This window comes from Exophiala mesophila (genome assembly GCF_000836275.1).
Source record: "Exophiala mesophila strain CBS 40295 unplaced genomic scaffold supercont1.3, whole genome shotgun sequence".
NCBI classification, from domain to species: domain Eukaryota; kingdom Fungi; phylum Ascomycota; class Eurotiomycetes; order Chaetothyriales; family Herpotrichiellaceae; genus Exophiala; species Exophiala mesophila.
The window spans coordinates 1561178-1574303 of NW_015622506.1; the positions used below are offsets into that span (position 1 = coordinate 1561178).

General features: G+C 50.6%; 4 protein-coding genes across 6 annotated transcripts; 1 reads left to right on the forward strand and 3 right to left on the reverse strand.

Annotated features, from left to right (window-relative positions):
• Nucleotides 1-186: 186 nt before the first annotated feature.
• Nucleotides 187-4339, reverse strand: PV10_04178 (uncharacterized protein). The gene is made up of 4 exons (XM_016368706.1): nucleotides 4162-4339; nucleotides 3907-4094; nucleotides 582-3782; nucleotides 187-528 (listed from the first exon to the last, which is right to left on the reverse strand). Exons 1-4 carry the CDS (start codon nucleotides 4233-4235, stop codon nucleotides 479-481), a joined length of 3513 nt encoding a protein of 1170 aa, XP_016224494.1. The 5' UTR covers nucleotides 4236-4339; the 3' UTR covers nucleotides 187-478.
• A 2053-nt stretch (nucleotides 4340-6392) lies between these two features.
• On the forward strand, nucleotides 6393-7555 carry PV10_04179. 3 transcript variants are annotated; one of them, XM_016368709.1, is made up of 4 exons: nucleotides 6393-6555; nucleotides 6620-7042; nucleotides 7113-7212; nucleotides 7319-7555. In XM_016368709.1, exons 2-4 carry the CDS (start codon nucleotides 6633-6635, stop codon nucleotides 7364-7366), a joined length of 558 nt encoding a protein of 185 aa, XP_016224497.1. In that variant the 5' UTR covers nucleotides 6393-6555; nucleotides 6620-6632; the 3' UTR covers nucleotides 7367-7555. The 3 variants fall into 3 exon arrangements, with proteins under 3 accessions (XP_016224497.1, XP_016224496.1, XP_016224495.1); XM_016368708.1 differs by having other exon boundaries at nucleotides 6393-7042; XM_016368707.1 differs by having other exon boundaries at nucleotides 6393-7042; nucleotides 7113-7555.
• An 847-nt stretch (nucleotides 7556-8402) lies between these two features.
• On the reverse strand, nucleotides 8403-10455 carry PV10_04180 (uncharacterized protein). Its single transcript, XM_016368710.1, has 2 exons — nucleotides 8712-10455; nucleotides 8403-8653 (listed from the first exon to the last, which is right to left on the reverse strand). Exons 1-2 carry the CDS (start codon nucleotides 10234-10236, stop codon nucleotides 8409-8411), a joined length of 1770 nt encoding a protein of 589 aa, XP_016224498.1. The 5' UTR covers nucleotides 10237-10455; the 3' UTR covers nucleotides 8403-8408.
• On the reverse strand, nucleotides 10434-13060 carry PV10_04181 (uncharacterized protein). The gene is made up of 3 exons (XM_016368711.1): nucleotides 12672-13060; nucleotides 11367-12623; nucleotides 10434-11308 (listed from the first exon to the last, which is right to left on the reverse strand). Exons 1-3 carry the CDS (start codon nucleotides 12744-12746, stop codon nucleotides 10961-10963), a joined length of 1680 nt encoding a protein of 559 aa, XP_016224499.1. The 5' UTR covers nucleotides 12747-13060; the 3' UTR covers nucleotides 10434-10960.
• Nucleotides 13061-13126: the final 66 nt, after the last annotated feature.

The following is a 13126-nucleotide window of genomic DNA, read 5'->3' on the forward strand; positions in this document are numbered from 1 at the left end:
GATTGAGGCTTAGCCAATGCTTTTGCTTGGTAAGGGGTCCGCCCAGAGGCCAAGGGGGCCGAGGGGCGTTAGGGGCGTTGAACTCTCCTAAACACTGGGGGACGAACACTCCTGTCATAGGGGCTCTGACGCCCCTAAGAACCCCCCAATTCAATCTTTGGAACCTGCATCAAATGTCTGGTGATAGGTACTACTCGTTATGCATTTCTTGCAACATCATTTCCACCGAAGCTGCTCTCAGCGTCTTAATCACCCACGAATGAAGATTACAATATGGACTAAAGTTGGATATGTGTACATCGAGGACATCCCAAGTCCCCTCAACTATGGCCTTGATCCGACCCCAATTTCCTCTGGCTTCATGCACCATTGCCATCTTCCTTGACGTCAAAATTCTCCAATCCTCTAGACTCCATGGACCAAGACAGTACTTTCGTAATCTTCGTGACCCTGGTGATATTGCATAAAGTCCTGTCCATCACGAATTGCCGTATAACTGATGATAGGCGCTGTGAGCATCAACGAGGACTGTACTTGGTTAGTGGTAATCCTAATGAACTTGAGGATTCGCAGTTACTTACGTTGAAGCACTTGTCGTTGTGCCTGTCTGTTCTCACAAGCACACTGCACACACCGCCCATCTTTCAAATCCAGTATGATACTCCAAGCAATCTCCTCTCTCTCGGCGTCAGGCAGTGCCGGCTTTCGAAAGTCACTCAGATGGTACTTGCGACTAATGCTCTTCATGTTGGCATCCGTGACTGGCGGTGAAAAGATCAGATATCCTTGGTCGTCCACGCGCATGAACCGCCGTTTCCACAGCAAGGAATCTGGGAATTGCACATTGACGTCCCCAATGTCCACCACTTGGAGAAGCGACTCGGAAACGGAATTGCGCCTATCAGGCTCCTTCTGTTCCTGAATTGTGTTTGCTTGCATCATCTCCTTTGGCGACGATTGGTTCTGCTTGCGAGCCGAGGCCAAATTCGACACTCTCTTCATCAATCGACTGGTTCTGGACGATTTCTTCTCATCATTTAAAGATGCTGTATCACTCAATGATCGAGCTGCACTCTTCCGGGGGTTGTTTCCGTGTGATATCTTGCTGTGGCTTGACTCGGACCGAAGAAGATTGGTCTGAGATGTTGATCGATGAGACGAAAACGAGAACCGGCCTCTTTCAGACTTGGTCGGGCTTTTGGTCACAGATCCCAGCGACGCCATCGATTGTTCCTGACTCATCTTGTTCATGCCATTGTCGTGTTCGACGATGAGCGGACTTCGAAACAGTTGTAGTGGCGCCGCATAGCTGGAACTTGGGGACATGGGTGGATGCTTCTTGTTCGGATCACGTACGATCCTGGCAGTGACTGAAATGCTTTCGCCTTTGTGAACACTGGTTTGAGCCTCGTCCAAATTAGGGCGACGACCCCGTGTGGAACCGCTCACACTACCTTCGTACTGAGAGACGGCTTCGGGTAGCCGCTTCGGTGGAGAAATGTCTGTGGATGCGTTGGGCGCGGGTTGATTTGATGAAAGCGAGGATCGCTTCAAAAACGTGGAAAAGCCTGACTTTGGCTGGCTGGGCTCTCGTGGGGGAACTGGAGTGCTAACGTTGGTGTCTTTGGTGGTCAAAACCTCTAATGCTCGGATGCGTTTGGAAATTCCAGAACCCAGCGTCGGCTTTTTAGTCAAAGGAACAGGTGCCGTTTCTGCCTGTACCGGCGGCCACTGAGGTAATGCGGTCGAAGTACTTCTGACACTGCCGGGTCGATTTCGATCAGGAGTTGTTGAAGCACTCCTGCGCGCATATAAGCTGGAGTTGGCTGTCTTGTTGACAATCTCTCGCAAACGATCCGAGCTCCCCTTGGACAAGACTGGAGTTACCGGGGACCGTGCGACTGAAACAGGCGTAGCTTCATGTACTGTCGCATACTGCAGCTCATCCATGAGAGCCTCATCTTCGGAGGCATCCGAGACTCCTAGTAATTCATGACTAGAGGAAAGTTTCAGAGGCTGCAATGCGGGTGGACGACGCGACCTAGCTGGTGACACCGCAAAAGGAGCAGAAAGGTGCGGACTCCTCTCCCGAGGCGTTCTCGCCAAAGGAAGGAGTTGCTGGGATGAAGGAATTCGTGGCGACTCGTCTTTGATCGTCTCTAGAGTCTTTATTGGAGGTTCCTTGTGCTCTTCGATATTCGATGATGGTTCTTGGTTCAGCCCCACTAGTTCGGCATGGGGCACGACAGCTGTAGCAGTACCTGAAGGTATTAAATCTGGGGTTTTTGGTGTTGGCTGGACATGATGGAGGTCAGCCTTTGGTGTAACAGAAGAACTTGTTGCAGATGATAATGAGCGTCGTTTTCTCGAAATGTCGTCAGTGTCGGTGATCGACGAGGCTTTCGTAGAATGGTCTTCGGATGGATTGGTCATGAGCGTGGGTGATGTGGCGGACGAAGACTGTGCCACTTTGGACTCTTCATCGATATTTGACAGTAGGTCGTGATTTGGAAGAGTCGAGGGAAATGTAGCAGGTGAAGGGAAAGCAGGAGGAGGTTCGGAGTGGGTTGAGGCTTGAATGCTGCCTGTAGGTAGGTGAGGTAAAGCAGACGCTCTTTGAGCCATCAACATGTTCCTTTTCCGTAACTGCAAAGCTTTCATGAGTCTCAATTTCTCGGGCGTGGCGGTTGCCGATGCTTCTGTGGCCACGGACCCTGGCCGAGAGGCAGCAGGTCTGCTTTCTGTCGTTTTGTACAACGGTATGAGATGTGGTACCGACGGCAGTGGAGGATGGGCATTGATGGTATGTGAGGATGGGGGAAAGCGACTGGGAACGCTGCGAGTTGACTGCCGGGAAGTCGGGCGCATCAACGATAGGCTTACGACGGATCGATTCGAGACACGGATGCTGTCTGGTAGATTCGCGACTGGGCGAACATTGACCGAGCTCTTGGAGGTGCCTGCGGTCTTTGGCCGGTGGCTCGGTTCGATGTGAGGTCTTGGGCCTAACTTCTTCTTGGTGGTATGAGAAGTGAGGGAGGCAACATTGCTGCTCCACTGAGTGATACTATCCGACTCGGCGGCGGACAAATGGCGGGTATGAGGGAGAGTGTCAGGGAGTGACTCGGTGTGATCAACGGCTGAGGACTCGAGCAGAATGTTATTGGTGGTCTCGTAGTCCAAAGGTCGAGGAGCTTCACCGTAGCTGGTCGTTGGAGGAGTCGAATCGGGGGTAGCCGGAAGGTTTTGACTGACTGGGACAGGCAGAGGGGAGGGCTGGCCACGGCCATTCAAACCCTCGAGGCGTAGAGGCTGAGCAGTCGGATCTGGGACGGCCAATGTGTTGGGTCCATTGACGGCGGGAGCGACCAGGTCGGTATCATTCAAGTTGGCAGCCTCAGCGTCGGCAGCTGCTTCTTTTCGCTTTGCCAGAAGAGCTTTTGCCAGGACGGCACTGGCAGGAAGTTCATCCAACTCACGCCTGCCATAGACCCTCACTTCAGGCTCTTGCGACTCGATCACACTGACTTCCTTGACTTTTGCTGGGTGGTCGTCGTGGTCTGCCTGTAAACTGCCCGTCTCTTCCACCGCCTCTGAAATTCCATCCAGTCTTCGTTTTCGTAGAGAGGAACTCGATGATGTTAGAGAACCGGCTGAGGCGAGTAACATGGTGCACATGCCCAGGGCAGATTCGGTCAATTCGGAGGCATTGGTAAAGGAGAAGACGGTGTCATGAGGGACAAGCGTTTCCAGGACGGTGTTGAATTGGACGGTCAGACGGACTGATGAGGAGAGTCAGTGGTAGGTCTGGCAGATTGAGAGCGGAGGATGATGGTGGCGGATATACGGTGAATTTTCAAGCCAGCATGGGCTGGAATGATCACGACCAGTCACTCCGTAACGTACCTTGTAACAAGCGCGAAGTACCGTCTGGCACATACTTGAGGATGATCTTTTTGCGCCGGTACTGGACCAGGCCATACAAAGGCGATTTCTCTTCATACTGTTGTATGACACCGCGAACGTCCTGTACGCCGCCAGATCCCCTTTTCAACAATTCGACGGTGTCGCGATTGGTATATCGAAGGAGGTACCTAGAGGCGCCGGTCAGCGAGTGTTGTGGAGGGATAGGATCAATGTTTGTTGACGAGCAAAACATACCATCCTCCAGCTTCAGCAAGCGTCGCTTGGTGCGCTTCAGCGACCGCAGCCGCATCCAGTCCATTCAAGGACATCTCTCAGCATTTCTGGAGAATGCTATGGCATGAACAGCATTCGCAAACAAGGCGGAGGAGCGGAGGTCATACAAAGGAGGACGAGATGCACAGGCACACAGGTCGCATCGGTGCTGGGTGGTCCTCAGCAAGCAAGTCTCAGACAAAGAAGTCTGGAGACGCACCAACGAGGAGCATCCACATGCAGGTGTGCCAATCAAGCTCCGTGCCGAGGGGCATTTGCATATTCAGGGGAGAATGGGGACATGGGCAGGGTGGTTGAAGGGAGCGAAAGTTGCCAGGCTCAAAATGCGGCGCTAGACCAGGGTCACCACACTCCCCTGGCAGGCCCAAATCGAAACTAAAAGTAAAGGTCGGTCAGGTTGGTGGGTTACTCTAGAGGCATGCAGGCTACAAACTGCATGTGGACTCCCACCAAAGTCAAGACCTGAGCTGTTTGGGGCAAATGGTGGGGACAAGTTTGACGCGAACATGACTTGGAAGACGCAGGGATACAGGGACGCAGAAGTATGGATGATGGCCGAAACAGACGGTCAAAGGGCTTGCATTACTGACGCTGGGGCTCTGCCGCCGCAAAGGTGAAGGGTGGAGGGAACAGGAACAACAGTATGGATGAGAAGAATTACACACTGAACTATGAAGATGTTCTCGTTGTTCCATGTCAAACACCCAGACTATCTCTGTCGACCAGGTCTCCCACTGTCAAACCTTCTGACCAATTTCCTTTGGCTGGAACCTCATCGCTAAAACTCACTAAAAAATCCACGCCAAACTGAATTCATGTGTCCAGGCCCGCAGATCCTAAGATCCCGTGCCCGTTAGGATGGCCATTCTACCACTCTACCACTCTCTGCTACACACTCCCGCTAAGGGTCTGAAATCGACCGACCTGGGATGAAGTGGATATATTCATGGAGCCGCTTGTCAAAAGTTAAACGCTTGTGTGTGTGCCGTCGTGGTCGTCAAAGGGCCACAGGGCCACCAGTGCCACCCCATGTCAACCTTTTGTGAGTGCCTTGAGGTTGAACTTGGCTTCTTGATGGAGATGGAGATTTCAGCACCGACGTTGGTCCGCGTGGTCTGTGGCCTGTGGTCTGGTCCGTTCACTCACCTACCGTGGGAAGCGGGTCAATCATCATTCAGATTCTGTCATATCCCCGCAACCGCAACCGCAACCGCAATGCCGCTCACCCTGACAAGAGAGTCCAAGAGGATTTGACTTTTGACGGCATTCACCTACCGTCCCGATCCCTCTCACTATCGTTTGCACCGCTGGTTCGTTCACATATACGGAGTAGTAGTGTGCACTGTCCGCTGTCACTACTGTCAATGGCGGCAAACAACGATGGACTGTCACTAGCGACATGCTTATTCCATCCTCAGATATTTGTTGGAGTTGATTGACCTAGATGAGTACGCAGTCTATGAGAGCAGCTTTCTTCATCTGGCCGTGGAGGTGCTTAGAGAATAGTATGTATGACACTCATTGAATCTCGTGATTCGGATCCATCTTACAGTACCACGTGGAGAATAAAGATTTCCTGCGTGGTGGGCGTGGCGTTTATGGATTCTCGTACTCCGTATGGTGGTTTGAATAGTCAACGCCCAAGGACGCCACAAATACCTTTGGCGGATGTGAGTACGGAGTATTGATTCGTCATAAGCCACTGGCTAGTACTCCGTATATTCATACTCGGTAGGTTGGTGTTGATTGATGGCAGGAGGAGAAGCAGCTACATATTGATCATACCCATCCACATATACTGAATGTACTGTATGCACGGAGTATGTACTTCTGCAATCCAACCCTACCCTATCCTGAACTGAACTGAAAGACATGGCATCTAAGTTCTGACTAGACCCACGTGATGATGTGATGATCATCTCTCCACGTCTTTCCCACTATCCCCTTTCATTATTTTATTATTTATGTTATTGTTTTTATTTTTTTAATTCAGGGGTTGCACTTGCCCCCCGAGTACCCATTCTGACCTCCAAAAGAGGAAAGAAGCTACCTGCCCAGATTCAAGATCCAGACTAACGATATATGGACTAGTTGGTCACTAAATGCAATCTTCATGTCACTATCTACACACATGTACAAACTATGTCATGTCATCGGACGTCGCCGTCCACCAGGGCAGCTTTGCTTTGCCACAGAAATCGATCGAGATAGTAAAATAGGTTGAGAAAGATATCTATTCTATCTCTTCTCCATCTGAGATTTATATCTTTGTAGATAGGATTGACTTATCCTTTCATCATATTATGATTCGACTTGACTCCAACGCCTAATCATAACCAACCCATAGTATTTCCAGTACGTATCTATCTATCTTAGATATCCATCATCCATCAGCCATCAACCATCAACGAGTACAAAGTTCCACATCCACCATGACCACTCAACTCCCACCCATAACCACCATCCCTAGCCTCACCACCGACGAAAGAGCCGCCATCCTCGACACACTGTTCGAAAAATGTGCCCCACTCCACACTTTATCCGTCAGCCTCCTACGCGAAAAGACATTCACATCCTACGACGAATTAATCGCCGCCGTCGGACAACAACTAATGAGCTTGTATGACTCAAATCTCGAAAGTGACGATAAATGGCTTGTTTCAATTCTCGCAGCTCATCCTCGTCTGGGCGAGAAAAAAGTCGAAAGTGCTCAGAGTCGAGCTGAGCAAGCGAAGATGAATGCTGCTGATGGTGCGGCCGGTGCCGCAAGTGAAGATATTGCTGAGAGGTTGGCCAATTTGAATCAAGTTTATGAAGACAAGTTTCCGGGGTTGAGATATGTGTATGCCACTTTCTTTCCTTATGATTTATTGGGAATGATAACTGAACTAAAGTTTGTTGGATATTCACAGTGTTTTCGTCAATGGTCGAAGTCGTCCCGTCATCATGGAAGATATGCAGCGTCGTATCGACACAAGTAATCTTCAGCAGGAGAAGAAGGATGCTATCATGGTCAGTCAAGTCGGAGCATTTGTATCCTTTGCTTTTCCATTTCATTCCATTTCCACCACCGATGTCCATTTCGACTGACATGATCCCCGTCTTGGTTCATCTACAGGCAATGACAGACATTGCATCCGACCGAGCAAAGAAGCTGGGCGGGTGATTCTGTTGATTTGAATAAGCATCAACACGCCAAAATTAAAAAGGTCCGCCGTCCCTTTCGTGCGATGGATCTCATCGTATGTAGACAGACGAATATAAATGTCCTCGGCCACACCAGCCTCATGAGCGCAGCACAGCTATTTAATCTGCAAAGAACTCACTTGATCTCACATCCTCAACAGCGTGAGCCGGTGTCAGCCATCTAGACCACCCCTGGTGATCTCTTCCCTGTCATTGCCACGGTTCTCCCACTCCACCACACTGCTGCCGTGCCACTATGGAAACACATAATATATCTCTAGTGAATCGGGCCCGTAACGGTAGGTCTGCCAACTCGTCCAAATAAGCCACGCCGAAACGAAGCACATGAGCAGGACCAGGTTCATCCTGGGCTGCCTTGCAGGTCTTGTAAATATGAAACCCCATATAGACACGCACCACGTTGCGACGACAAGCAAATCCAGTAGAATGATAGTGGCCGACAAGATACCCCACCGGTAGCACATTGCGGCAGAGCAAAACCCGGCCAAAAGCGCCATCATAAGCTGCTTCATTCTAGGCTCTGGGTCCTGTGAAGCCATGGTATCCCAGGTCAAGCAGAGCACCCACACAGCAAAAATCGTCAGGTCAAGGGTCCAGACGATTTCCTCGAGAGTCGTTAATCCGTAAGCCATACGTACTTGACCGATCGAATCGCCTCCCTTATTTGGGGCCTCCTCCTCATTCTCGTGGTCGTCGTACAATGTGTTGAGCCTCTCAATAAAGTTCCCCGAAAGGTTGATCTTCGGCCTGTACATCAAACTCATCACAATGAGCCTTGCCGATTCCTTGCTGTGGTCGTGTCTCATCACCTGAGACCCTTGGCCAATCATCTTTTGCCAGTATCTCCTTTTCAATTCTTCCTCCCTTTCTAACTGCTGCTGAATTTCCGTCTCATTTGGATTTTGCAGCCACCGAGTGGTTACAAAGACAAAGTTTTCGAATCGGCCAACACCTAGGATTTGCTCAAAGGCTCGGAATTGCTTCACACTCGTTATTCCATCTTATCCTGAGCATGATCTTTGGAAACTCACCCTTGCGAGGCCGCCAATCTGTGTTTGTCTCATGTCATGCAAATAGATCATACCTTTGATCAGCTTGTCTCCCTGAGAGAGCATCTGTAGCTTCTCGTAGATTTGCTGCAGCACTTCTTTGTCTGACAATTTGTTGTCGTCAAATCCTGGCGTATCCATAAAATATACTGGTCTTTCATCTACCGTGGCCTCGTAAAGTCCGACGTCGCTGGTACCTGTGTCGCAATCTCAGTTCTTGCCATATGGCGCCCACCACAGACCAGGAAAACTTACAAGGCTCCAATCCAGCGCTTATGTCAGGTGGTGCATCTGATGCATTGACTCCGCCGAGTAGGCTGATAAAGGAACTCTTTCCTACTCCGGTGAGGCCAATGACTGCAAATATCGGGTAATTAGAATTGATATCCTCTTCCCAATGTTGCGCAGAATGTTTAGAGGATCCGCTCATCTTCGGCATCCGGATCGAAGCCACAAAAGCTAACACGGCCAAAACCAGTACCATAGTAAACATGGATTTCGCCGAGCTCGTGTGTCCAAGATACCATAACAGTGAAGAAAGGCGATGGGGCAGCCCATGCAATTCAAGAGACTTGGCTCTAGCGTTATAAGGATCCTCATTGTCTTCATACTCAGAATTGGGTCGAAACAGTTTGTGAGGGAAGGCGTCGCCTCGTAATGCGGTGCTCTGCCTGCGAATATCGAAGTCGCTGACATGAGCTTCCTCGGCTGGCGTAGTTGACATCATGTCTAGTTTATACGAGTCTGAGCTCGCCCACTGAGACATGAAAGCCTTCATGGAGGCTGCTGCAACTGCTGCGGCATACGACTGCCAGCTCTTATTCTTGTGACTGTCGGCATAGTCACAGACGCCCTTGATGATGATAGTGGGAAAATTGTCCCAAGCGCCAGCACCTTCCATCTCAAAAGCGATCACCCCAGTCCGTCGGCAGGATTGGTCGCGGAAGACAGCGTCTAGGATCACTTGATCCCCCGAGGCAATCTTACCAAAGTGAATCATCGGGGGTGGAGGGGTCACACCCTCGTCGTCAATGCCCACCAACAACGAACGCTGGCGCACAGGCTGAAGCTCCTCGCCACAATCGAGCTCCTTGCAACTCATTTCCCTGGCTCGATCACAAATAGCATCTTTCTCTTCAGCACACTCGCAGTCCTGATCTGAATGTTTGTGAAGGACATCGGGTGAAAACAAAACGTCAGCATCAGCACCTGGGTATGTGTAGGAACCAAAGTTTTTGTCCTGCCACAATTGAGTCAGGTTGCTAATCGTACCCATTCTCAAGCGTTCGCCGCCCTGAAAACCACGGAGTTTCTTCAAGAAAGATCGAATTTCGCGGGTAGATCGTCCGAGTTTGTCATCCAAGGTGTCCTTGGTCCTCAAACCATGTCTGAATCTGCGCCCAAGGTCGTACTGCTCGACACCTGTGCTGATGATCACGTCTCCAAGAAAGATCGCTCTTCTGTTCGGTGGCATCGGGACAGCTCCGCAGATGCCGACAACGAGCCCAAGCTTGATGTTGGGGAACGAGCCTAGAGATGCTGCAGTCACGCTCGCTGATTCCACTTTGCCCATTCCCGGCATGTAGACCAACACCACGTTGGCCAAACCAATCCTGCCTGTCGTATACGTGTTGTAATCTCCCCGAGCCTTACCGAAGCCATTGTCTCCTTCCCAGACTTCATCAAAGACTCCTTCCACAGCATTGCTCTCCACTTCAATGGCGCATATGATTGCAATCTCGAAGGCGCCACGGTCCCGTGGACGGTGTGATCGAGTCATTATGACATGGTCTATCAAGCTGACCTGTTTTGGTTGGATGGGACGGAAGTTGGCACAATGATATCTTCCCCTCAGGCTGCATCCACATGGGTTGAGCGGTGAGAATGGACTAGGCTGGACATAGGCATCGTATTGTCTGCCCTCGGGGAGTAGTCGGTATCCAGGGCCATTGGAGGGGTGCTGAGCAGTGGTTGTGTGTCAGCATTGCTGGACCCCTGTGTGTGATGCCTGGCCAGACAAGGCGACAATTGGGCGAGCATTGCCATTAGGCTATGGAAGCGTATGGTGGTGGGCGGCTCAGCCCTAACTCCAGAGGGATACAAGGCAAATGATTTCCACATGGAATAAAGTAGCCCGACAATGGTTATTGAAACGAGGGCGACTGGCCGAGCGCTCGGAAGTTACTATCGAGGCCATATCAAGACCAGTCGCTTGACAGTCACAAGTAGTCTGTATCAGCCATGCCGATTTAGTTGTTGAAATAAGTCTCTACCCGCCGTGTAGGCGTTCTCTTCATTCAGCATTACGCAATCGCAGGCCGTACTCAGCGAAGCCCCATGCCGGTGGCGTCCGCCATGAGTAAGATATCATAGTATACACAATCTCTGACCACATTGTTGCTGATGGTCGATTTGGAGGGCAGTGCGAAGGTTTTGGTTCTTCGCGGCAAGATGACTTGTGGTCGACGCCATGTTCTCCCAGAACAATCCTCGGCGGAATCTGCTCACTTTGCATCTTTCCGGTTCAATTTTCGTGTCTCGTCATCGCTTTCATCCTCACCCTCACTCCACTCGATCCCATCATCACCGACGGCGAAAATGGTTTCACCATCGAGTGATTCTCTGGGTCGCGTAGATTGTGGAGGTGGCTGTGGTGCTTTGCTGGTATTCTGTGGCAGGCTATTGGATGCTTGTGGCCGGTTTGGTTCAGTGTTGATTGCGTCTGCAAGGGACGTTGACGCGCCCCCAGAAGGAGGGACGGATCTGTCGATATCTTTGCGCGCTTGTTCCTCGTCATCGGACAGCGAGTCTGCGATACTTCGAATTTCGAATCCGTCATCATCTTGTGCAAGCTGTGAAGAAAATTTAGCATGTGCCATGGAATTTGTTCATCGTCAACAGAAATCTTACCTCATCGCTCATTGCGAAACGTCGGTTGTTAGCCGTGGGTCGCCACAGATATGCCACAAATGCAATGTCGAAGAGATAGACCAAATTTAACCAACCATCCAGGACGAACCATCTTGTCTGCCAATGATCAGGAACGAAATTTGCTTCGGAGCTGCCGGCAAACGCGAAACTATTAACAAAGAAGAAAGCGAATATGACCAGAATGGAGCCCAAGATACACCATGACAACTTCTTGTACATCATGGCCTTTGTTTTTTGCCTTCTGTCGACTAGATCCTTGATGGTGAGGTTTAGAGAGGACAGTGTCCAGACGTAGAAAGCGGTGAGGGTGCCAGCAAGAGGCAGGATGACGAATAGAATCAAGGGACCGACAGACTCTGGGGTGACAGCCATGGAAGCGATGGCATATGCGACGCCGAAGACGAAGTGAGCAATTGCTAGGATACGGACGTAGATCATTGTCTTGCCCAGGGATGGCTTGACAACGCCGTATCCCATGCAGACTATCAGTAGAAGGAAGAATGAGAGAGAATTTCGAGCAGCATTCAGAATGGAGACGAGGATCATGAATGCTTTGTTGAGGCCGTTGTTGCCATGGCGGTTTTGATAGTCATAGAAGCCCCATGTCATGAGTTGTTCAATGATGAGGAACACCACAGTAGCTGTAATGTAATTTTGGACAGGCAAGATGTCGGACCGATTTTGGAAGTAGAGGAAAGCCCAGAAAACGCCGAGGACAGCGTAAACTATGGCGAGACCACCATAGAATGGGAGTTTGGCAATCTGTGCTGCTGGCAACTCGCCGTAGGCGTTTCTGAACTCGACCACTGCGTCATACTCATGGCCAGAAAAGGCGTAGGAAGAGACACAGTAGTAGCCAGTGCGACGGATCGGATAATTAATGGCCTTGGGATCTTTGAGGTGGATAGCCTCGTTGATGATAGGACTTAATGAGTTCTCTGTGGCATTGGGCTGAAGGATGTATGACCCGATTTCTTCATTCGTACATAGACCAGCATTGACAGTTTCAGTGCTGCAGATGGTCTCAAGGTCTCGATATGGGTCTCCGCCGGGGGCCACTCGCCCAATCAAGGTCTCATCTTGCCATTCAAAAACGATCAAACTGGTGATGGGATCGGAGTCGTCTTCGGTGTTGTCGGGGAGAAATTTGACGAGGATGAAGGGGTCAACCGCACCACCCCAGGCCTTCCTGCTATACATGCCGGAGCACCGCTGCCGGTTGGCGTTATCTTGTTTCTAATCTGATCAGTATTGTGGACTATGGGGACTCGAGAGGGTTCGTACCAGTTTGACTTCATTGCCTGCGACGACGGCTGCAAGATATGCAAGCAAGCCGAGGGAAGGTGCCCATTGCCGCATGATGACGGTAAATGAGAGACGAGAGGGGCTCGAGCGATCGTGGAACCAAGAGGGAGAGACTGGCAACAATGGTGCAGGCTGATGAGGCGGATGGTTTGATCTGGGATTATAGGCAAGAGCGCATGCCGTAGGTCAACAGATGCCCTGCGCTAGGAGATGGGAAGCGAGGAACGATGGGAACTGCAAGTGACAGCCTAGGTTCTATGGCATCGAAGAGTTGAAGACAACGGTCAGGCTTTCGAATTTCATCGAGATAGATCAGGTCGATGTATTGGATGGTGATGTGGTAAGAAATGGACACCTGAACCTCAAAGGCTTGGGGGTTGCCTTGGTGGAAGAATAATAATGAGGTAGGTAGCGCCTGTTGTTAGGTAACCACG